General features: G+C 46.8%; 1 protein-coding gene across 3 annotated transcripts in view; it reads right to left on the reverse strand.

Moving 5' to 3' along the window:
• Window positions 1-669: 669 nt before the first annotated feature.
• The window catches only part of MAP2K5 (mitogen-activated protein kinase kinase 5), a 263,835-nt gene continuing 240,761 nt past the window's right edge, over window positions 670-23,743 (reverse strand). For all 3 annotated transcript variants that reach the window (XM_059915478.1, XM_059915477.1, XM_059915479.1), the window contains one exon: window positions 670-868. In XM_059915478.1, the coding sequence (XP_059771461.1) occupies window positions 764-868 (105 nt within the window). In that variant the 3' untranslated portion in view covers window positions 670-763. The remainder of the gene's footprint in view (window positions 869-23,743) is intronic.

Raw genomic sequence — 23,743 nt, forward strand, 5'->3', positions numbered from 1 at the left:
GGGTGGGAGGGAAGGAGGGCCTCTCAGAACCACCCCAGGCTTCCTCCCAGCTCTTGGTCTCCTTCCTCACCCACGGCCCCAGGTCAGATCACTGTGTTGGAGCTGGAGCTGCTGCTGGGACTGCCTGGCCCTTGAGTGTGGGGACAAACTCCAGCCCAGCAAGGGGCACATGACGTGGGTCCTGAGATTTTAGCTCTAGTGCTGGCTTGGCCGCTTTTCGTCGTGGGACTTGGTTCAGGGACCTCCACGCCTCAGTTTTTTACCTGTCAAATGGGCCGGGCTGTGGGCCTTGTCACGGAACTGCAGGAAGCACTCCTGGGGGGCTGGCACTGCCACACATATCCCTGCGCCGCTCCCAGCCCTGGGCGGGCAACAGACCCTCTGCACAGCACAACCCTCCTGGCGGTGGGCAGCCACAAAGCAGTAATACTTTTATTCCCATCAGCGATACTGACGGGGCCTGACCCTTTACAAAGGAGAATGTCAGGAAAAAGGAAGAGGAGCAAGGGCGTAGGGGCCTCTCTTCTCGATGCCCCAACCCCTCTACCCACCCTGCCAGTCAGGCCTCCAGACCCAAGGGGGGGCGAGGGCTTGCCCTGAAGGGGTTGGCCACCCTTGAGGGCTCCCTAGGCAAGGTCATCTGCCAGCGGAGTCGAAGGTGAGTCCAGCAAAGCTCTTCTGGTGCGGACAGCAAACGAAGGCCACAACAGGCACGTCTTCTCCTCGGTGACCAGTCCTGGGCTTTCAGCATCACACTGCAGCCTCAGGGGGGGCCCTGCTGGCTCCGCCTCTCCTCCAGTGCCCTGCACACCCACATGGACACCACGGTGGCATTTCCATCGTTGAACTGAACGATGAATGGGTGGCCCTGTGGGGAAGAGGAGGAAGCTGTGACAGGCATTCCCCAGACTCTGCACGTCATCACTTTCCAAGCCCTGTTCTCAGTCTTCCCCAACAGCCCTGTGAGGTGAGGGCAGCTTCAGCCCCATTTCACAGCCTAGATGACTGAGGCCCAAGGTGGAGCAATGACATGCCTGTCTAGAGCACTCGCTGCAAACCTCACATTCTGCCTGGTGCTTGGCTACCTTCTCCTGAAACTCCAACCAGCCTGAAAGATCCCCAAGGGTGTGAGCCTATCTTAACTCCACACTGCCTGGCCCTCCCTCAGCCCAGCATCACTCCAACAGCTGGCAGGCAAGGCCTGGCACCGGAGCTGCCAGCGTTCCTATCAAGTTGCTGCCCAGAGACCAGAGAATCATCTCATCAGGGGCTACGTCAACCCCCGTTTTCTTCTTTGTCTCCAGCCCTCCTATGAACAATCTGCGAGTGGAGGGAAGGCAAACGTGTCGGGGGAGGACGGATGTGCTGGTTCGTGGTGAGAAGCTGGGGGCTGGGGACCAGACTCTGGAGGGGCGCTACAGCCTCCGTGTGGCCCCTCAGGCTCTAACCTACTTAGCTCACAGGCAGGCCAGGTTATATTTAGTCAGCCCCCTCCCCAGCTGTCCTGAAGAGACAAGATTCCTCCTCACAATCTTAGGGCCTCCTTGGGAGTTCCCAGGAAAGGTCAGAAAAACGCAGGGGCAGCCATGAGATCACCCTGGCCACAGGTCAAAGGTGAAAGGAAAACTGGAAAGCATTCTCTTCCCTCCTCTTCTCCAAGTGCTTCTCTGCTAAGGGATGCGCACCTGGCAGCCTCCTCTCCTACCAAAAACTTTGTAGCCTGAGACTGAGGGAGCCACGCTGGGCGAGCAGAGGGCATGGGGGGCTCACCGCTACCGTCTCCCCAAGTCCCCCCTGCTCCTTCTCTCCCTCCCGCTTCAGCCATCCAGCTCCCAGAAGGGAGCTCCCGAATTCCCTGCTCCCTCCTGCTTTCTGAGCCCTTCTTGGGCCCCCTCTGCCTCCCCTCTGGCCAGGCGGGGCTTTCGAGGCAGCTTTCCTGATGAGCTCATCACAGAGCCAGGAGGGACGGGGCCAGGGCTCGGATGCCCAGACCCCAGTGTGTGTGGGAGCAGTCAAGGACCAGGCTGGGGAGGGCGCGGGAGGTCAGGTCGGGCGGGTGTCCCGCAGGCAGCACAAGCCTGAGCGGGGGCTGAGGTGGGAGAGGCCCAAGAGGGACTCTGTCTTGGCTCTCATATGTCCCCCACCCCGACACATATCATCTCACCTTATGTGTGCCTGCCTAAATCAGTGCCTAGATAGAGGGGATTCTTCTTGAAGTCAGTGAGCACATTTCCTTTTCAGGAGGCTCAGAGGAGGTGACCTTGTGCCCTTCTGAAGAACAAAGGGAGAAGCTGTGCTCAGGAGCCGAAGAACAAAGGGAGAAGCTGTGCTCAGGAGCCGATGGGCCCCTCCCCTGAAGCCTGGGGTGGCACAGTGTCACTTTCCCAGAATGCCCGGTGACTTTGGGGGCCATATGCTCCATCTCTGTTATCATCTGTTCAGGAACAAGCAGAGCGGAACCACAGGAGGGGAGAGTGCAGCGTTCCTCCAGTTACAGGAAGGCTGCTGGCTACTCTGCAGGAGGCATTTCGCCCAGGTGCACCGGGAGGCGGACGAGGAGAGGGTCAGCATCCACCGCTCTGGTGGCGACTCTGCCCCTTTCCTGTCCTCCCTGACTGGGAAGTGACCCCCTTCTCCTGTGTACCCCTGATGCTTTACACCACCCTGCACGGGAGTGACCGAGACAAGTGGTTTTGTCCCCAGCCACTGTTGATGGGTTTCGGGGGGGGAATGAGAAGGGGAATCACAGAGGGAGAAAGACAGGAGAGAGAGACAGAGACAGAGATGGAGGGGAGACGCCAGCCTCTCTAGGCATCCTGGGCTGTGACAGGAGAACGTGGGAGCTGTAGGCTGCCTGGTCCCCCATCTGACTGGGCACGCAGAGAAAGCCAGTATGTGGGGAGTGAGAACATGGAGAGTTGTACAGAGGGAAACAGGAGCTGAGATGGCACTGGAGACGCCGGGGGCCATGACAGCCTGGCAGCATCTCTGCCTACAGTGTCCATGCACACCTCACGGTCTGGGGTGGAGACACTAAGTCACGTAGGTGGGCACAATCATCTCCACTTTGCAGATGAGGAAACAGAGGTCACGGGTGACCTGCCCCATCTCCCAGAGCTGCGACTGGACCACAAGTCTCTATAACCCAAACCTACTGCCTGCGGCGCTCCCTGGGCTGAGCTGCAGTAGGCAGAGCCAGATTGCAATTCCCCCTTGCCTTATTTCTGCCATGGGATTCAGGCCTGCCTGGCCAGAGGGGGACTGAGATGGCAGGTCCTGACCCCTGCGTCACCCCTGGGACATCCTGGGAGAGTGGTGTCAGGGTGGCAGATCACTCTTACTTGACTCTGCGCCCTCCCATCAGCCCTGGGTGGGAAGCAGGGAAAGTATACTGTCACCCCATTTTACAGAAAAGGAAACTGAGCACCGGGGAGGGGACGTGACTGGTTAAGTGCTGCAGCTTCTGGCTGCTACTCTGGTACGTTCTCAGGGCTTGACCGCATCCCCTGTGACCCTGACAGCGCCACGTGCTCCCTTTCCTCCCTGGAGTACAGTGGACACTCCTCCAGTCCTGTGACGCACACGATGCAGGCACTCCTCGTGAGTTTAATGAGCAAACGAAATCTGATGGACAGTTCTGGGAAAAGCATGAAGATCACTCGGCCACCCTGAGGTGCCTGAATTCCTAGGTGGCTCCTGACAGGCCCGAGCAGATGCCTGCAACAGCCAGATGCCTGGAGACCGATGGAAACTGCACACCGGATAATACTGAGTCCAGCACCATGGATTGAGTGCTGTGTGCCAGGCCCTTGCCAAGGGCTTTGTTCTCATTTTCCCACCGATCCCCACGCTCACTCTGGAGGCGCACACGGCCCCCTTGCAGATGAGGAGACAGACACTCAGGGACCTGTGTGAAGTCACGCAAGCGAGGGCTGGGCTGCAACCACAACGTGGGTCTCTTGACTCCAAATGCCACACTCAGGACCACATGCTCTCCTGCACCTGCAACCGGAGAGCTGACCTCACAGCCCTTCTGGGGGTCTCTGTGTGGTCCGGAGAGGGCTGCAGCCCCCTGCAGCCAGACCCTCCTCTGCATCTGGGTAAATGCACATCTCCCCCTAGGCAGAGAAATCCAGATGTGGACAAACTCGCAGCCCCCTCAGGCTCCAAGGATCAGCGGGAGCATGGCGTGGCCCATCTCCTCGGAGCCAGGACACCCACATGCTGTTTGTCAAGAGCACCCTCCGCCCCAGATGACTACCCCAGACACCCAGGCCTCTGCCACCCACACAGAGGGTGTGTCAGCGGTCACTCCGCAGAGGCTGGCAGGGCGCGTGCAGGCTGGAGCCGCTGAATGATCTCACTGGCCTCGTCACCAGGCAGTGGGAGCCACTTTCATTTCCCGAATTCTCTCAGGGCCAATTGCAACAATTAAACCGGCGAGGGTTGAAGTATAATGGCCCACAAACTTCGCCACAGAAGGTGGAGACATAATGAAGGGAAAAGGATGGCACTGGAAGACGTAGGATGGATCCAAAAGGCGGGCACAGGGGAGAGTGAGAGAGATGAGTCAACAACAACCAAAGCCGGTGGCATCACCGGGTGCAGACCTCCCACCACGGGGCCGAGGGGCAGATCGTGCCCGTGCACTAACCTGTGAAGAGAAACTAGAGTGTTCAGTACACCCTCCTTCACTTGGGCACTAGCCTCCAGGGCTTCGCTAGAGTTTGGCCCTCTCCTTCTGTAATAACGTCCCTAACTTTTGCCCACCCGTGTCATCGTGATGAGGTGCCTTCCTGATGACTGATGGCAGGACCCTCCCCATGTGGACAGCGCTCCATGCTTCTGCCAAAGCGGGCAGGGAGAGGAGGGGTCCAGGGGCCCACTGTGTGGGCAGGAGGTGGACGCTCCGAGCCTGCTGCGGAGAAGTAAAGCCTGAGGTTGATGTGTCTGGTCTCCCAGGCCAGTGCTCGTTCACTGACACCTCACTCTCTGCCCTTAGTTGGGCTTCGAGTTTCTTCCCAAATAGGAATTTACCTATTTGGGGTCTCCATAGTTTCTTCTCCCGTATAACCTCCTACAGAACTTCCTGCATGTGAATCATGTAAGGACTTGCTGGCGTGGCTGCCCGCCCGCTGCAGCACCTGGCAGGTCGCAGGCCCTCAGTTGGCCGTGGGCCTGAGGCAGGAAAAAGTGACCTGCCTGTCCTCTCTGTCTGCATCTATTCATCGAGCCCTTTTTGTGGGCCAGGCCCCTGCTGCCTTGCATGGCCCGGAACCCACCCATCACCCCCTTTACACACAAAGGAGACCGAGATGCCAATAAATGTGACCTGGGGCAAGGTCACAGAGCTAGAAAGTGGCAGGGTTAAGGGCTGAACCCAGCGGAGGACACCACACTACTCTGCTCACTGGGGGCGGGCACGGTGAGTTTTAAATTCCTACTTTTTAAAAGAATATATGGTACATTATTTTTAACTAGTAACTTTTAACTGGCAAACTGAAATGACAGTGGCAAAAAGGCAAACTGTGTCCTCCCCGCTCAAAGCTGTGTCAGGCACAATCCAGTCATTTATTTAATACTCAGCAAATCTATTAAGTATTATATCATGCCTGTTTTATAGATGAGGAAGCTAAAGCACAGAAAGATTAAGGAATCTGTCCAAGACCACGGCGCCTGAATGTGGTGCTGTCTCCAGAGCCCGAGCCTCAGCCATTGCGCTGTCCTTCCTCGTCAGTGCCAGGGCTGGGGGAGGGCGGCACCCACCCTGCAGGACAGCCTGCCCTCACAGCAGGCGCCGGGTGGCCTCTGTTCCTTCTCTTTGGGTCTAGATTCTAGAGGAGCAGGAAAATGAAGACCCAGGGCCTGGAAGAAATTTTCCAGGGCTATGGAGACCACACCCTAGACATAAGGGTGGAAATAATAAATAGGATGTCTGGCAGCAGACTGCACCCCAAACCTAAGATCTACTCTGTGGGGCCTTTCTTCACGCCTCCTCTCAAGAGGCGCCATCTCTCCCACAACAAGAGCACACCCTTGTTCTACTGTGTATTATCGTCATTCGAGCCCACCTTATCCTAGCACAGACTGGAAGCCTCGAGGGCAGGGCAGTGCTAATCACATAGGAACTGCCGAGAGAAGTTAGCTGGATCGACAGGTGAGTTACACTGCTTCCCAGGAGCCTGATGCTAGGCTGAGAAGAAGGGCCGCAGGTTGGGTGGGCAGGCCTGGGGAGAAGGCTTCACAAGCCGAGGCTGCTCTAGACTCTCTGGACCACAGGATTCCTCTCTCTCAGGATGAGCTCCAGGCCACCAGGCACCTCCTTTCCCGCCAAGGACGCCACACGGGACAGGAGGCCAAGGACCCACGAGCTGGTTCAAGTAAGCAAGCCCAGCCCAGGTACACTCCAGCTAAGTCCAAAACAAGAAGAGTCCAACACACGCTCAGGCGAGCCACAGGGCCAGTCCTGTCATGAGGCAGGTGCCTGTAAGAGGTGATCTGAGAGGCTGGAGGGGCCCCAAGGTCAACGCACTGCCCATCACTTCATCTTTCCGCACAGGGCCTGCCAGCCCTACTTGAAGGCTCTCTGCATGTCCCTTTAGGATCCAGCCCTCGTGGCAGGGGTAAAACACTTCAGTCCTTCTCGGCAATATGGAGGTGCGTTAGGATAGGATGGGACCTCAGAGACCAGCAGGGCTGTAGGGTGTGAGGTGTGCTGGGGCTTCCACACGTTTGATTCAAATCATTAAGATATTTTAAGCTGTATTTGTTAAAAAACGAATTAAAAAATAATATATACACTCAACTATGTTCAACTCTAAATGTTACCATGAATATTGGCAATGTGTTCCCCAGCACTGTGATGGTAACTGATTTTCTGCAGCTCTTAGGACAGGCAGTCTGCTTGTTAGATCTGTGCATATTACTGACTGCTCATACATGGGCCGACACCTAGGAAGGTTGTGGTGGTGCACTGGGCACCTAAAAGAACTCAGGGCTGTGACGTCCACTCACATTGTGTGTAGGTATAAAACTGTGTGAGCACCACACCAGAGCCAGTGCACTGAGCCCACGAAGCACATCTGCCCAGTGGCCCGGTGCACGATGCACAGACAGGGGTGTGGGTCAAGCCTGCTCTGAGTTTCCAGTGGCGTCAGCTCCTGCAAGCTTTGAGTCCCTCTTGTCTGACCTGTAGATTTACCGTAAGCAATTCATATGAACAGCTGCTAGCTACTGTCAGCAACTAAACTCTAAAATAAAACTTTTCTGCTATTCCTTTTTAAAGCTTCTATGTGGGCTTAAAAGATGCCTAAGCTGAGAGGGCAACTGGTGAGTCAGGATTTCCTTGATATGGGGCTCCTGAGACAGTATCAGAGATAAGTGGGACACTGATACAGATATTAGACTATAACCATCACCTATGACCCTGGCTCTCAGATTTTTGTGTCCTTCAAGAGAAGTCTCATGGACGCCTTTCTAAAGAAGTAAGTGTCTACAGTGAATACTTACTTACACATTCATGCTAAAAAAAAAACCACTACTTTTTTCCTATATTAGTATTGAGATCCTGCATTAATTTTACATAATAAAAAGCATTCCACTGCTACAGATTCAAAACTAGCAATCTAATCTCTACTTACTCTGGAGATAACTCAGATTAGAGAAGTTAAGTAAGTTTTGGAAAAATGCACATATGTCCAGTGTCTGCTAAACGGCTGACAAGTGCCAGGGCAGTGGGCAGCCTTTATAATATTAATTACATGAGATAATAACCCATGATCATCCCTGGGGTCAACGCTTCCTTCCAGGCTGGGTGTGCCCGAGCTGATCAACAGGGGGAGTCAGGGAAGGAGGTGGCTGGGATTGTGGCTGCAGGGGAGCCCCCAGGCACAACTCAGCAGGGAGAAGCTGAGGCACGGCCACAGCAATTCTTCCGTCTGTCCCTGTGTGGGGAAAGGCAAGGAGCCCTGGACTGACAGTCAACAAGCCTTCTCTCGCCAGCCCAGGAGTCGTGAGAGCTTGGGAAGGGCCACAGTGGCCTCCCCTATAAAAGAGAAACCATTCCAGGGGAACCTCCATTCCCCTGGCTTCATCCTTCCACACGGAGGGACCTGTGTTGTTGTCACACCCCTCAGCCGTGTCCCCAGGGGGAGGCGTGGCAATGTTGGGAGGAAGTACGGAGCAGGCCCGGCTCAGGGGTCTCCTGCCCACAGGGAGGCTGCATTCTGGCCTGCCCTCTCCTGGTGAGCTTGCAGGCAGGCTGTTCACCTCTGACTGGGCTCTGCGGTAAATTCTCAGGAGGGCCCTCGGGCCACCCACGTAAGCACGCCCTTTAACTCAGATTTTACACAAGTAGGGTGATGCTTCCTTTCTGTCATTTCCTGAGTCTTATTTCTCAGCTGGTGTTGAACACAGGAAGGCTGCTGGCTGGCCTCGTCACCCAACCAAATACCCCAGCCCTCCCTGCCTCTGGGGTCGGGTGGGAGATAGCTTGTCTGCAGACAGGGATTCACAGATACACGCTGGGCAGCGTGAGGGGAGGTTACTATCCCCCCAGGTAGAACGCATGCCGGGGAGCGGCAGTAAGATGAGGGTGTGAGCCTTGCCTATCAGCTAGTGTGGAATCTGCCTGTCTGCCCAGCCCAGCCTACCTGGGCCAACGCCCCGGCTGCGGAACTTTCCGAGGTAAGGCGTTTGTTCTGAGACTGTGCTTTCTCAGCCTCTGATTCCTAAAGCTTTTCCACGGCTGGGGTTGGGGGGTCCCTTCTAGCCCTTCATTTTAAGACCTCAGAAATGATTTGCAGCTGTGACATGCCATTTCAATCAACCTTCCTGAGTTTATCTTCACAACTGCTACAGAAATAGATGTTTCTTCCCAAATATTCAATTATTAGCAGCAAATTGCTTACCTCCAGCCATCCTAGACTGTACACAGGCATCTAAGGGGGGTCAAGGCACTGTCCACCTTTCACCTGAGCAGGTCTATGTGTTCCTACACAAAGCAATTGGTCAGAAAATGGCCAATCGAGAGAGCAAGATGTTTCCAGAGGTCTCCGCAAGTCATTCTAGGGCCTGTCCTTACAGCGCAGCCACAGGACTCGAGCAGTGTGGTACGGGAGGGGCCACAGGACGACTGCAGTGGGCCACCGTGAGGGGTAAACACGCGGATGCCGGCACTCATGAGTTTGTGTCGGAGGAAGCTGACCCATTTGGGTGGCAGAATGGTGCCACTGGCCCATTTAGGGGGGGCTGTGGTAGCTGCCCTGTAGGAAACTCAGACAGGACTCGGGGGAACAGCAGGGAGCGGGCTGGCTCCCCCTCGCAGTCTCGGGCTGAGCAGGTACCTAGAGAAGTCAGGACCTGAGGGTGCCAGAGGGAGAGGGGGGCCTCGCTCCAACAATGCTGAGGACTCTTGTCTGAGAGGCTGAGTCTGCAGGTCCAAGCCTGCCACTTACAGGCATCTGGACGTTCAAGGTTCGTCTTTCGGTGTGATGGCTGTGTGGTGGTGGGGATTTAAAGACACAGTGCTCAGAAGGATGGATTCTTTCCAGCCCTCTTTTTTTCTTACCTCTTGAGATTTGATGTTTAAACTCTGAGACCTTGGCTCTGTGTTTGTGTGTGTGTGTGTGTACACGCATATGTGGGCATGTGAGCGTGCAGAAGGGGAAGAAAGAATGAGACCCAGCACGATTTCTGGCACACAGCAGGCAGCTCAGTAAGCTTGTTGAACAAAACAGAACAAAGTGATTCGACAGTGAGTGAATGAAGACATGGGGAGAGACTAAGCCTAAAAGCCCTCCCTCTACAAATTCCCAGCCATGCCAGATAAAATGGAACATTTTCCAAAAAGCATACTAGATGAACTTGTAAAAAAGAAGGAAATCTGCAAGTGCCAAAAATGAAGAGGGAACTGAAAACCAGAATTATAAGTGTGTGCATGGAGGTCTTGTAGCCCTAAGGGAGGCTCTCAGTTCTAGGAATGTAGGACCTGGAAAGTGTGAAGGACTAAGTGGACACAGGAGACAAGGTCCACCTGGGGAGCTGGCCTGAGACCCTGAGCAAAACTGGGACTGCAGAAAGGGTGAGCCAGAAAAAGTCTGCCCATCAGCAAAGGGGATGCTGTGTGAGGTGGCTCTGAGCCTCGTGCACTTTGGGGTTCAATGTACCACTGCTGTGGTCTCAGAACACAAGGCTGCTCATAAACTAATGTAACATTGATATTGATCGAGCAATACTCTGGAGTATCTCTCAGGAGCATGAAAAAACATTCTGGGGAAATACTTCTGGAATTCAGTAATTTCCACAGTAATAAGCCCCATTCAGTATGAGCTTACAATAAAACTTCCAAAACGTGTGAGGAAACAATTATCCATGGACAAGAGTCAGCAGACACAACACACAGGAAGATTAGAGCTCTCAGAACCAAGGTGACAGAAAAATAATTGGAAAGAAAATGTAAAATGATGTACAGTTGAAAAGACTGAAGACTTAAAAGAAGAAACTGAAACACTAAGAACAAGATATTATAAAAAAGAGAAGAGAGATTTGAAAAAGAATCAAATATAACTTACAGAAATAACACATATAGTGACTGGAAAAAACAAAAGAAATTCTCCATAGATGAGCCAGATAGCAAGCTGAATATAGCAAGGATAGCTTTAGTAAGCTGGAAGAATGGTCTGAGAAAATTACCCAGAGCTCTAGTCAGTAACGAGAGAGAAACAAAAAATAATTTTTTTTAATGTGGAAGAGAAAGACCCAGAGGAAAGAATGAGAAGAGACGAGACACTGTGGGGTAGGGTCAATATCCAAAGAGACAACAGCTGAAAATTTTGAGAACTGATGAAAGATATGAATTTTCAGATTCAAAAATCATAATGATCTCCAAGTAGAATAACTATAACAAAACCTATACCTAGACATATTGTAGGGAAACTGAAGGATACCAGGAAAAGAGATGTTAAAAGCAACGAGAGAGACAGGCATATCTCTCACAAAGGGCAGCAGCTGAGCAGCTGGCAGATTCTCACCAGCAAGTGTAGAAACCAGAGGACAACAGAGTATCTTCAATGCCCTGGGAAAAACTGTCAATCTAAACTTCTAAATCCAATTTAACTAACAACCAAGAGTTAGGGCGGGACTTCCCTGGCAGTCCAGTGGTTAGGACTCTGTGCTCTCACTGCCGAGGGTCTGGGTTCAATCCCTGGTTGGGGAACTAAGACCCCACAAGCCACGCAGCGCAGCCAAAAGAAAAATGAGGGCAAAGTGAAGACAATCCTAGAACAAAAACTCAGTTTTACCCTCACTGACAGAACTCTTAATATACTTCCAAAAGGAAGAGAAACCTCAGAAGGAGGAAGTAGGATGCAACAGGAATAAGGGACACATAACTGCTAAACACATGGATAAATCTCAACAAGTACTGATTATACAAAATGACAACAAGAGTAATGACTAATTGTGAGGATCTAAAAACAAGATGACAATGAAATCCTGGACATGAAAGAAGGGACTGATCAGAAACTCTTAGGGTCCTTTTGTCTGGGGGAGAGAGGCTGTGGCAGAGGCTGCTAGCTGCCTCTCAATAAACATTCCCCTTTCTTCCTTAGTGATACAAATCCTGATTTTAATAAGGAACAGTGTCACCCAGCAAAGCAGCTGCATGCCCAGACTCCCCTGCAGCTAGTTTTGGCCAATGCCACGTGAGCACATATGCTGTGTGCCAATCCCCAGAACTGTCCTTAAATGAAGGGGTATTTCTACTGCCTTTCCTCATTCCTGTTGGCTGGAGCTCAAATGCCCCTTGACTGGAAAGATGGAAGGAACTGCCAGCTAGTCTGGGCACCCTACTTCCTGCCTTCCTTTATATGTATGGGGAATACCCTGCTGTCTTACTTAAGCTGCTCTTCGTTTTAATCATGTGCAGCTAAAGCCAATTCTACCTAATATAAAGATGAGATTGAACCTAAGGCTGAGTATTGTTGGGAAGGGGGGTATATTTAGTGATTAACCTTAGGCTTTGCTAAATTAAGTTAGAAACTCAGGGATAATAAGAGGCTAGAAATAGAATATAATATGTAAACTACTGGAAAGAATAAAAAGGAAGAAAAAATTAATCTAATAGAGTGAAGAAAGGAGAAAAAAGAAGTCAAAAAAGCATTGTAGAGAAGAAAGTACAAAACAATTCAGGTGTATCAATACGCAATAAGTATAAATGATTAAACTAATCAATTAAAAGAGAGTCCCAGATAAAATTAAAAACATCAACAGCAAAATGCAGAGATTCATTTAAAACAAAAGAACACAGAAATGATGAAAACAAAGGGATAGGAAAACATATAGCAGACAAATACTAAACAAAAGAAGACAGCATAGGTATGTTAATATCAGACAAAAATAAAATTTCAAGCAAAATGTATTAGAGGTAATGAAAGTCACTACATAAAGATAAAAGAAACATTTTAAAATGAAGATACAGCATTTTGACATAGGCATCTACCATCATCGCCTTAAAGCAAATACTGACAAAAGTGCAAGGAGAAACAGACAAAGCCACACTAATAGTGAGAGATTTTAACACAGCTCTCTCAGTAATTGATAAATAAAGCAGGTAGAAAATCAGTAGGGCCTCAAAATATTTAAGTAATGCAATTAACAAATTTGACCTAAAGGATGTAAATAGGACACCGAATTCAACAACTAGAGAATCACATTCCTTTCAAGCAAAGAGAGAACACTGAAAAAAAAAAAAAAAACAGTGTAGTAAGGGCGTTTCAACAAATAACAAAGATCTGATACTATACCAACCATGTTCTCTGACCACGGTGCATGAAAAGCAGACAACAATCACAAGATAACAAAACACCACTATTTGCAAACAAAAAAATACTTCTAAATAATTCGTGGGTCAAAAAAGAAATCCTAATTGAAATTGGAAATTACTTAGAACTGAATGACAACAAAAACACTACATATAAATGTTTGTGGGATGCAGCTAAAGTAATACTTAAAAGGCAATTTATAGCTTTATATGGATATATTAAGGAAAAGAAGATTGGAAATTTACAAGCTAAGTGTCCAATTCAATAAATTATACACAGAACAAAAAGTAAATCCAAAGGAAACATAAAACAGCAAATAATAAAGAACACAAAGGAATTAGATATCAAAGAGATGATCAAATCAATAAAATACTGGTTCTTTAAAAAGATTAATAAAGTAGACTAACCTCTGACAAAAATGGTAAAGAGAGGACACAAGGAAACATCATTAGGAATGAAAAAAGGGCACATAACCACAAATCTGGGAAAAATTTTAAAATAATAAGGGCATATCATATGACTGATATGAGGCCAACATAGCTGAAAATGCAGTGTGATGACTCATCAGGAGAGAGAGAAAGAAAGAGAGAGAGAGAGAGAGAGAGGGAGAGAATGTGTGTGTGAGTGATGGTAGGGGCAGGGGGAAGGGTGATAATGGTGGCGACTGGGAGGTGCCAATGAGAAGTGACAAATAATCACCCTGGCAGGTGAGTCACAGGTTTCGAGCCCTGGCATCACACTTTTAACTTTTCAAAACACTTCATATCCATTGTCTCATCTTATTTCAAGAAGCATCCAATCAAGTAAAGGCTGCTACCTCTTAAAATCTTAGTAACAGCTTTTCTAGTTTCTTAATAAGGAAAAACAACCATTCACACAAAGACTGAAGCTCAGGTGGAGATTTTTTGATGTTACCAAATCAATAAAAAACATAGAGGAAAAATTGCTAAGGATACCAGATGTCGAACTTTTGGGTAAATAACTTTAACTGAAGTGCCATCTTGTTTTTTTTTTTTTTTTTTTTTTACTGTTTCCGGCTATGATGCTCCCGTTTTCTGAGCCTCAGTCTATTTAGTAGACAGGGTTACTTACTGGTGGGGTGAGTGCGAGGGAACCAAGGGGGTGGGCTCGGGCAGCCCTTTTGGAAAATTTGAAATAAAAGCATAACAAAGGTCAAAGCTACCAGGCCTAGTCTATAAAATACAGGATTGAAAATTACCAGTTACTCTAGAGTTTCTGCTATCAGCAATCATTTTCCATTTGAATCTGTCCCCTCCTTTTTTTTTTTCCTAAGGAAATCCACAAACAGGAAGCAAACCATTTGAAAATTCTGATCATTTTGTGTCCCAGCAGCAAATAAAAATCATCAATAGAACCCACTTTTAGCCTTGAGCAATATTTTCTAAAGCAAAACACAAAGAACCTGTGGTACTTAACTACTCTGTTATTGATTTACTGTGGTTTGCAAGGTAATGTTGAAGAAAATTAAATGTACGGAAAGCTGAAATGCGTTTTCTGTGGCAGCGAGCGGTGTGGCCCGTGTTTTCTGAGGCGGCGTTGCTGGCCGTGGGCAGAAGGAACGAGAAAGGGGGTGCACTTTATCTGGCTACAGATTAAGCTGGTGAAGGCCTTCCCTGCAGAGCTGTATGAAACCAAGTCTGTTTTCACTGTTAAGAAGGACAAAGTTATTTAGGTGCAAACTTGCTTCTTCTGGTAGTTAATGCTCCAGTTTACATAGAGACCTCAAGTCAATCAAATCCAGTACGGATGGATTGAGAGGCTTCTGTGTGTCTGGCTCTAAACCTGGTTTTTAGAGTCAAAAGACTCCCCCTGGCACATTCATGCCTTATTTGATCCCCTCAGAAAAGTAAAAAAAACTTCAACAAATAATAATTCAAAATAATTTTACGCTAATTATTGATTCAAGAGCAAACTGGTCATATTGTTTCAAACTTGGGCATTTGCATGCAACGTTATCAAGCAGTATATTTCCTATTTAGTGAAATGGTCTGTTTTCAAATCTAGAGGCACTTTACATACCTACACGCCACTGTAAATTTGATTCCCTTACTTAAGACTAAGAATCTGAAAGTTACACTAAAACTCGAACACTTTACTTTTAGCTAGTCCCTCAAGCCTTTATTCTAGTCCATTTTTTTGTAGTTTAGACTAGTGCTAACACACTTACTATCTGGTTTCCCAATCTAAAGCACAAAATAGAAGAGGAAGAGGGGAGGGCTGTTAGAAAGGGGAACAAGGGCAGGAGTACTAAGTGACATCTATTAGCAACACTGCACAACAAAAACAAAACCAAAGAACCAGCTTGGGGTCAACCAGTGCAGGGACAAATGGCCCTCCACGTGGTAACATCAGGAGACACTAGGACAGCAGAACGCAGCAAACAGACTGTTCATGATGATGGTCTAAAGAACATTTTCTAAAAAGCCAAACCCTGATGCATGTAATCCGTTTAAAAGGATAGGGAAGTGTATAATACATTTAAAACCTCTTGCCTATAATCCTTTTAAAAAGTTTTGGTTTTATAAGGAATAAGTCTCAGTTATCTGAATAAATATCCTTCCTTGGAAGTAGCTCATTTACTGAAGGTGGTGAATAGAAGACTTGCTGCTCTTTGAGTTTTGGAAGGTCAATATTAAACAGGAGAAAGCTCACACTCCGTCTGGCCGCCTTTCAGCAGCACCGTGCGATGTCACCTGGCAGACAAGCCTTCAGAGCCTCTGAACTCAGTAAAGACATATGGGGCCACTTAGGGCCCAAGTTTATCTTGGCTTCCTTTGGAGAGAGTTTGATTACTTCTAAGATTTATGGTCAAAGCAGAAGGAGAAAAGAAATACCTCACAGAGCAGATTTATAACCTCATCTTGTTATAATCACATTAGGGATGACATCCTATGACAGAATCTTGGAATGACTACAGGGCAACTTGGAAACTCGGTGGGAAGTTTTATATTTTGGGGTTTGGAGCATTTTGTACTTGCAAAGGTCAGGGAGGAAAGGACCAGGGAAATGAGCCAGGGGACAGTCAGAGAGTGAGTGTCAGCTGGTCTAATTTTCTGTGTCAACTCTGAAAATTAGATAAACAATGACAAACCAGGCTTTTAAAATGAACTTGTCACTTCTGGTTCTCTTGATACAAGGTAGCATTTTTCAAGTCCTGGTAGCCCTAAAGACAGACTTAACCCCTGAGAGGTTTACGTAAGTGTTCTAAAGTCCCCATATCTAAACAAAAGGTTTAGTCCGACCCTATCACCCTTAAAAGAAAAACTAATCATCCTTGAAACTTAAATACGCTTCTCCTAACAATTAAGGGGACGTTGCCTAGAGCCAAAGGTCCAGTCTTCTGCAGGACAGTCTCAGCAACTTGATTTTTTCTTTCTGTCATCTCGTTGGCTCTCCAGACCAGCTCAGCCCTTCAACATGGTCCCTTGATCTTTCAACCACTGTTCTCAGCAGGTACTGGTTCTCCTCGCACCAACTCAGGGGAGCACAGACTCTGTCCTGGGTCCACCCCGCTCCTCTGCTGTTATGAAGACATGGGGTAGAAGAACCACTCTGGCCTACAATTTGGCTGCGACAAGCTCCCTGGTGGGGAGGGGGACAGATCAGTGAATCTTTCTAATAGCTGCCCTTAGTGGCTTTGCTCTAAGGATATTTATTCAGTTTGAATACGTTGATTTGGAGAGAAAAATACATATATGTATTTACCAGAAGCTGAGTAGAGTTTTTCATTCCACAAAGTGCTTTCAACCTCATCTAATTCAAGTGTCACAGTAATCCCACGAAGTATCAGCATGGCATTACTGTCACTACCTATTTATGGATTCGAAAACTAGGTTCAGAGAAGTGATTTGGCTAAGGTAGGGTTGGGATCTGAACTGGACATCAGCTCTAAAGCCTGTGCCTTTTGTTACAATATGTTTTTGTTTTGTTTGTTAATATGTTATGTTTTGTTATATTATTACATATAATAACAGCAATATAATAGCCAACAGTTGCGAGCACCTAACCGTGCCAGATACTAATTAGGTGTTTTCATTTACAGCATTTCATATGATCCCCAGCCCTGTCAGAAGTAGATGTGAGCCTATTTTACAAGCAAAGACATTGATGCCCCTGGGTGGTAAGGACTGCACTTCAGGCTGAAGTCTCAACACTGGGCTTGAACCCGGGTTCTTGGACCTCACGTGTCACTCTTTCCCCATACTCTACAACTGGCAGAAACAACCCCCCACCCCCCAACAAAGCACAAATGCCATAGTCTGCCCTGGATCAAAGTATAAAATAGGTCTTTTAAGGTCCTCTGACCCCAGTCTTTGCCTCATCCCTACATTCAAATGCCTTTTTCCTTTCTGATGTAGAAGAGTCTCCTTTTCCAAAGTGTTCCAAGCTTCAAAACTACCTCTGCCGCCAGCTCACTGTTGAGAAGAAAACCATCTGATTAAATCAACTCACAGGATGGTATGAAAAACCACAGGCAGGTAATTCACCTGTGGTTCCTAGGCGCCTGTGGATTCCATTCTCTACAGTGCAGCTCTTTCCCCCCTCGCTCTGGGAACTCTGTGCTCTGTAAAACAAGGAGAACAGGACCAACTGCACAGGAAGGCTGTGTGTATGAAATTCCTAGCACATAGGCTATCCTGGAAACAGCTCTATAGTCATGACTATCAGTGGCTTAGACTTGGCAGTTCTTATCATACTTCTTTCTAAGGAAATTTTTGTAATACCTGACATGTGTTCAGTGCTAAATCTGGAAGACACTAGACCAGCTCCCCGGATAGCTGCACACAGTATGGGTGGACGGGCAGAGGAGAATGAGGGGTCTTGCTCTCCATGTATTAAAGACTCTCACCACTCACTGAGCAGGCCCTCCCCTGGGCCTCAGGCCTAAAGACCTAACTCACTCCTCCATTTAAAACAGGAATGAGCAGACTTCCCTGAGTTCAGAATTCCATGTAACTAAAAACACAAAACAGAAAAAAGGAAACCCAACTGTTGCACTCGTGCACAGCCTATAGACAAGACGGCAGTGCCCTCAGACAGCATTTCAAATACAGTTTATTAGTGTGTGATATGAAAAGGGTATTTTTATTGCATGATATAATGCAATGGGACCTTGGGCGCTCTGTGGAAAGACCTCACACTCAGAAGTGTAATGAACCCGTAGTCCCCAAAACATTATACTGTACATTAACCTATCATTAATGGCACATTAGGGCTAGGGGCATTGCACGCTTGCTGGTCAGGGCTCCATCAGGACAGTGTTGAGAAAACCACACAGTCTTCCCAGGCTTAAAACAAATAGAGAAAATAAATATTCCTGATGTCTACAGGCAGCTTTAATGGAAGTTCAATCCCAGCTCTGCCCTGTAATTTCCAAGCCTGCTTTTTTAAGAGAGGAAGACACACAACTGAACAAGAGAAGAAAACGAGCCTCTTGCAGTTCACCCGCAGCTACTGGCCCTGCAGCTCAACACCGGCTCAGCAAGGTCACGAGCAGACCAGGCACCTCTGGTAGTAGCGTAAAGGCTGCCTGCAGGACATCCAGGCCTGGACTGTAGCCTACAGAGGCAGAAGGGGTCTTGGAGATTGTGCGCCTACCTGCCTCACTCTCTAGATGGGGAAATCAAGGTTCAAAAAGATGAAGGAAGAGACAACCTATCCAAAAGAAAAATGGGCAAAGTATGTGAAAAAAATACAAATGCCCAAAAAGCACATAGCAAAGATCTGGAAATGGCCAAAATGTTCTATGGCAGGGTCCTGGTTAAATAAATATGGACCATCTATATAATGGAACACCATGCAGTATTAAAAAGAACAAGACAGACTTTCATGTGATATGGAAAGATCTTAAAGAGAAAAAGTAAGGTACAGAACAATAAAATTAAAAATTCTAGAAGGACACAAGTTACTGTTAACAGTGCTTAACTCTAGAGAGTGGAGCTGGGAGCTTATTGTATATCCTTCTGTACTATTTGAATTTTTAAACATAATTTTAACACTAGTTTTAGAAAGTCAATGATGAGAGCAGGAGCAAACGTTTTGGGGAGCTTCGTATTTCCTAACTTCTATGCTAAGTGCTTTCTGTGCTTTTTCTTGTCTGGATTTTCACAAAAACAGAAACTGTAAGTTGGTCACTATTATCCCCTTTCCATGAAGTGGGAACTGAAGTTTCGAGAGGTGAAATAATTTATTCAAGGTGACCCTCTTACCCATCTACTTTCTATAAGGAAACAGAGTATTTGTAAAATAGAGAAAAATCTTTCCAGACTCTGACGCAGCCCAGAACCACCTTCCTGGAGACAGCTCGCCAACCCCAGCAGAGATCGAGGAGGTAGGCAAGACAAAAGGCCGCTGACTCTGACTGCAATTGAATCAAATTTCTGGAAATATCTAGTCTCCACATCACAAAAGGGGATGGGGCCTAGGGACCCCAGGCTACATACACTGTTCAAGTAAACAATGCTTGGCAACCAGGGTTCAAACACATGAAGGGAAGTGTTCCCCTAATTAAGCACGAATCAACTTCAAAGGAAACCCAGATGCTGCTCTATGAAGACGTAGCTGTCTCAGACCAGCAGAATCACAAGGTGAGAGTGGGGGTCAGGAAGGATGGGGCAGCCGCACACCTTAGGACTATCTGTGCCAAGTTTCAACGTTGCTGCAGCAAGTTTGCTCTGTTTTCTCATTCCTTCATTCTTCCCAATAAAAGAGTCTTGTTATTTTTGGGTAACAGACTTTACAGCAAAATTTTAAAACGCTAGATTTTATTTGTCCTAGGGTCTGCCAGCACATGCTGTAATTAAAATGTTGATTAGTAAACAGTTTAAATATATGACAGACAATGCAGTTAGAGCCTACAGTTAGGTCAATATGTGATTTAGATTTGCCATTTAAAAAATCTCATTTAAATTTTGCATACATTAATCACTACCATACTTCAAGGTTCTGATATCCACCTGACTACAATATTAAAATAAAACTTGCTGCCCCAGGGAAATCCTACTTATTCTTAATTGTTTCGAGGCTTTGATGGGCTTTTAATCTAAGATTAATTTATGCAATTTTAAATAACTCTTCTTATGATTAATAAGCTTGAAAATTAAAAGGAGTCTAAAGCAATTATAATGAGCATTTGGTCATAACCTCATTAGAAGAAGGAGTGAAGGATACAGCTCTGGAATTCTTACAAGACTACAATTTAAGGTTACTTTTAGAGAAGTCAAACGTAGTTCCTGAAATTGCAAAGGCAGGTTAGCAAAGGTCAGTGTTAAAATGACGGCTAGCTAGATTAGCATACTAATGATTTTCCCTGATAGTGACAGAAAGGACACTGAAAAGAAGATGCAGAGAGAGAGACAAATGACATGCTGCCAAGAAGCTACAGGCTCTGAACTTGGCTTCCTATTCTTTTGGCTGGAGACCTTCATAGAATTTCAGAAAGAGCCAGGGGGTTAGGACATCCCTATTTATAAATCAGTTCCAGCCACAGATTCTGGTCCACGTGGAGCAAGCAGAGATCAGTCCTGTGTGGCCTGTTTGCCTGTTGTGGTTGGGCCACTGCCCTGCTTAAGAACAAATGGCAGCTTCCTGCAGCCACACTCCTCACCGGTGTGCAAAGCCCTTCCAGAGCTGGCTGGCTGCTGAGCCACCACTTTCTAATTTCCATATTCAGACAAATCCTTACAGCTCTGGCTGGAGCTGAGATGCCTCCTCTGACCACCCTCGGCCACCCTGTCCTGAGTCCTCACACCGTGCAAGTCAGCAGCACACAACTCATCCTGCCTTCTCTAAATGTCTCCTATGGATGTGTCCAGTCTGCTCCTTGAAGATCTGGATGGTTCTTAAATTCCTTTTTGAACCCATCACAGTACCTCAAAGATGCAGACAGCAAATTGTTATTAACTGTTTCATAATAATTCCCTCCAACAAGATGTTCATAATACTGATACTAGAGGACTGACATGAAAAGTTAAGACTTCCTAATGCCTGGGGAAGAGTAACTCACAGAGGTCTGCCTATCCTTAAAAAATTACCAATTCATTAGACACTAGCTACAAATGCCCAACGTATGTATATTTAAGTTGCATTAAGCTCCACTAAACATATTTGTCTTTCAAGAAGCTACTGGTCAGACATGCCCAGGAACATTAGCTGAGACAAGTCATGACCCAAAGAGGCTGATTTAGTGTCCCCACATATGTCTAGCACTTTACAGTTTACAAACACTTTCACAAACCCTATTTTAATAGGAAAAAAACCCCACCCTTCAAGATTGGTATCACTACCCCCCCCCCCCCATTTTATAGATGAAGAAGCTGAGGCTCAGGTAAGCTAAGTAACTGTTGATTGGAATTCCCTGGCGGTCCAGTGGATAGGACTCCGAGCTTCCACTGCAGGGGGCACGGGTTCGATCCCTGGTCGGGGAACTAAGATCCTGCAAGCTGTACGGCATGGCCAAAATAAATAAGTTTTAAAAGAAATTTTTAAAAAGTAACTGTTGATTACCCAGAAGAGGCAGAGGCTGTACTTGAAAGTTTATCTTCTGATAACCCAGATCAATGTTCTTTCCAATTCACCATGTCGCTTCTTGTCTCTTGTTCACGACAGACTCACTTGCAAGATCTAGAGCCCATCTTCAGCCTCTGCAGACTTCACATTCAGAGGACAAAGTACGTCCTGCCAGTTGTCAGCCACACACCTTTCCAGTCCTACGACCACGGTTACAGAAATGAGCGGGGTCATGACTCCACGCCTGCGCTTTCGCTCTTCTGATTCCTCTCATGCCTGTGCCGGCCTGGACACTTGCAAGCTTAGTCTCCCGTCTGCCTTCCTGACGGACTCTGATCACTGTCTAGCTCCCTATTCTGTGTGACCTGGCTACTTTGTTCACATGTCTCTTAAGGCACTCATCAGTTTGGCATCTATATCATTTAGTTCTCTCTTCCCCTCTAGTCTTACTGAGATATAACTGACATACAGCACTGTGTAAGTTTTAGGTGTACACCATGATTTGAGTTTACATATACTGTGACATGATTACCACAATAAGTTTAGTTAACATCCATCATCTTACACACATACAAAAGAATGTTTTTTTCTTCCTTGTGATGAGAACTCAGGATTTACTCTCAACAACTTTCAAATATATCATATAGCAGTGTTAACTACAGTCATCATGTTGTGTATTACATCCCTAGTACTTATTTATCTTATAACTGGAAGTTTGTACCTTTTGACTACCTTTATCCAATTCTGCCTTCCCTACCTCTAGTAACCACAAATCTTTTTTCTATGAAATTTTTTAAAAGATTCCACATATAAGTGAGATAATACAGCATTTGTCTTTCTCTGACTTATTTCACTCACCATAATGCCCTAAAGGTTCGTCCATGTTGTCGCTAATGGCAGAATTTCCTTTTTTATGGCTGGATAATATTCCATTGTGCATTATCTATCGATCTCACAACTTCTTTATTTATTCATCTGTTGATGGACGCTTAGGTTGTTTCCATGTGTTGGCTATTGTAAGTAATGCTGCTATGAACATGGGGGTACAGATTTCTCTTTGATATAGTGTTTTTGTTTCCTTCAGATACAGTCCCAGAAACGGAAATCCTGGATCATATGGTAGTCCTATTTTCAATTTTTTGAGGAACCTCCATATTGTTTTCCATAGTGGCCTTACCAGTCCTACCAACAGTGCACAAGGTTTCCCTTTTCTCCACATCCTCACCAACACTTGTTATCTCTTGTCGTTTTGATGACAGCCAGATGACAGCCATGTAACAGGCATATGGTGATATGTCATTGTGGTTTTGATTTACATTTCTCTTATAATTAGTGATGTACCTGTTGGTCATTCGTATATCTTCTTTGGGAAAGCATCTATTCAGGTCCTTTGCCCATTTTAAAATTGGTTTGTTTTTCTTGCTATTGAGTTGTATGAGTTCTTTGTATATTTTGGATATTAACCCCTTAACAGATATGTAGTTTATAATTTTTTTTCCCATTCTGAAGATTGCCTTTTATTTAGTTCTTTTTGATCATCTATTCAACAGAGATCATTGAACAGCCACTTTGTGCCTTGTATCGTGCCAGCTGCAGAGGATGCAATGGTTTCCTCACCACGCCATAAGCTCCTGGAGGGCAAGATTAGTGTTTCATCAGCCTCTGTATTTCTTACAGCTGTGCAACTCAAGTAATGGTCTGGGAGCCCTTTGCTACTAGTTCGCCAGAACATAAGGAACTATGCCACAAAGTAAATCAGCACACAGCTTCCTCACTGAGGAAGTTTTGCAACAAAAAAATGTCAGGTGAGTTAAACAGAAGACTTTGAGACACGCTTGACTTATATTCTGGTACAAACTCCTCATCGTGTGTTCAAGAAAGAGTTCAGATACTACCACTAGCATACTGTCCATATATATATATTTTTTAAGTACAGTTACCTTTTTAAAAAAATTTTATTATTTATTTTTGGTCTTCGTTGCTGCGCGCGGGCTTTCTCTAGTTGTGGTGAGCGGGGGCTGCTCTTCCTTGCGGTGCGCAGGCTTCTCATTGTGGTGGCTTCTCTTGTGGAGCACGGGCTCTAGGCGCATGGGCTTCAGTAGTTGTGGCATGTGGGCTCAGTAGTTGTGGTGCATGGGCTTAGGTGCTCCGCGGCATGTGGGATCTTCCCAGACCAGGGCTTGAACCCGTGTCCCCTGCATTGGCAGGCGGATTCTTGACCACTGAGCCACCAGGGAAGCCCCCACTGTCCATATTTGAGTAGCACTGAACTTTAGCACCTAGCAATACATTCTGCATATAGAATGTGCTCAGTAAGGTTTGCTGAGTTAAAAGAAATTTCTCCCAAACTCAAAGAGTAATATCTCTTAGAAGCCACTCACTTCTATAATCGC

This window comes from Balaenoptera ricei, chromosome 2 (genome assembly GCF_028023285.1).
Source record: "Balaenoptera ricei isolate mBalRic1 chromosome 2, mBalRic1.hap2, whole genome shotgun sequence".
Classification (NCBI taxonomy): domain Eukaryota; kingdom Metazoa; phylum Chordata; class Mammalia; order Artiodactyla; family Balaenopteridae; genus Balaenoptera; species Balaenoptera ricei.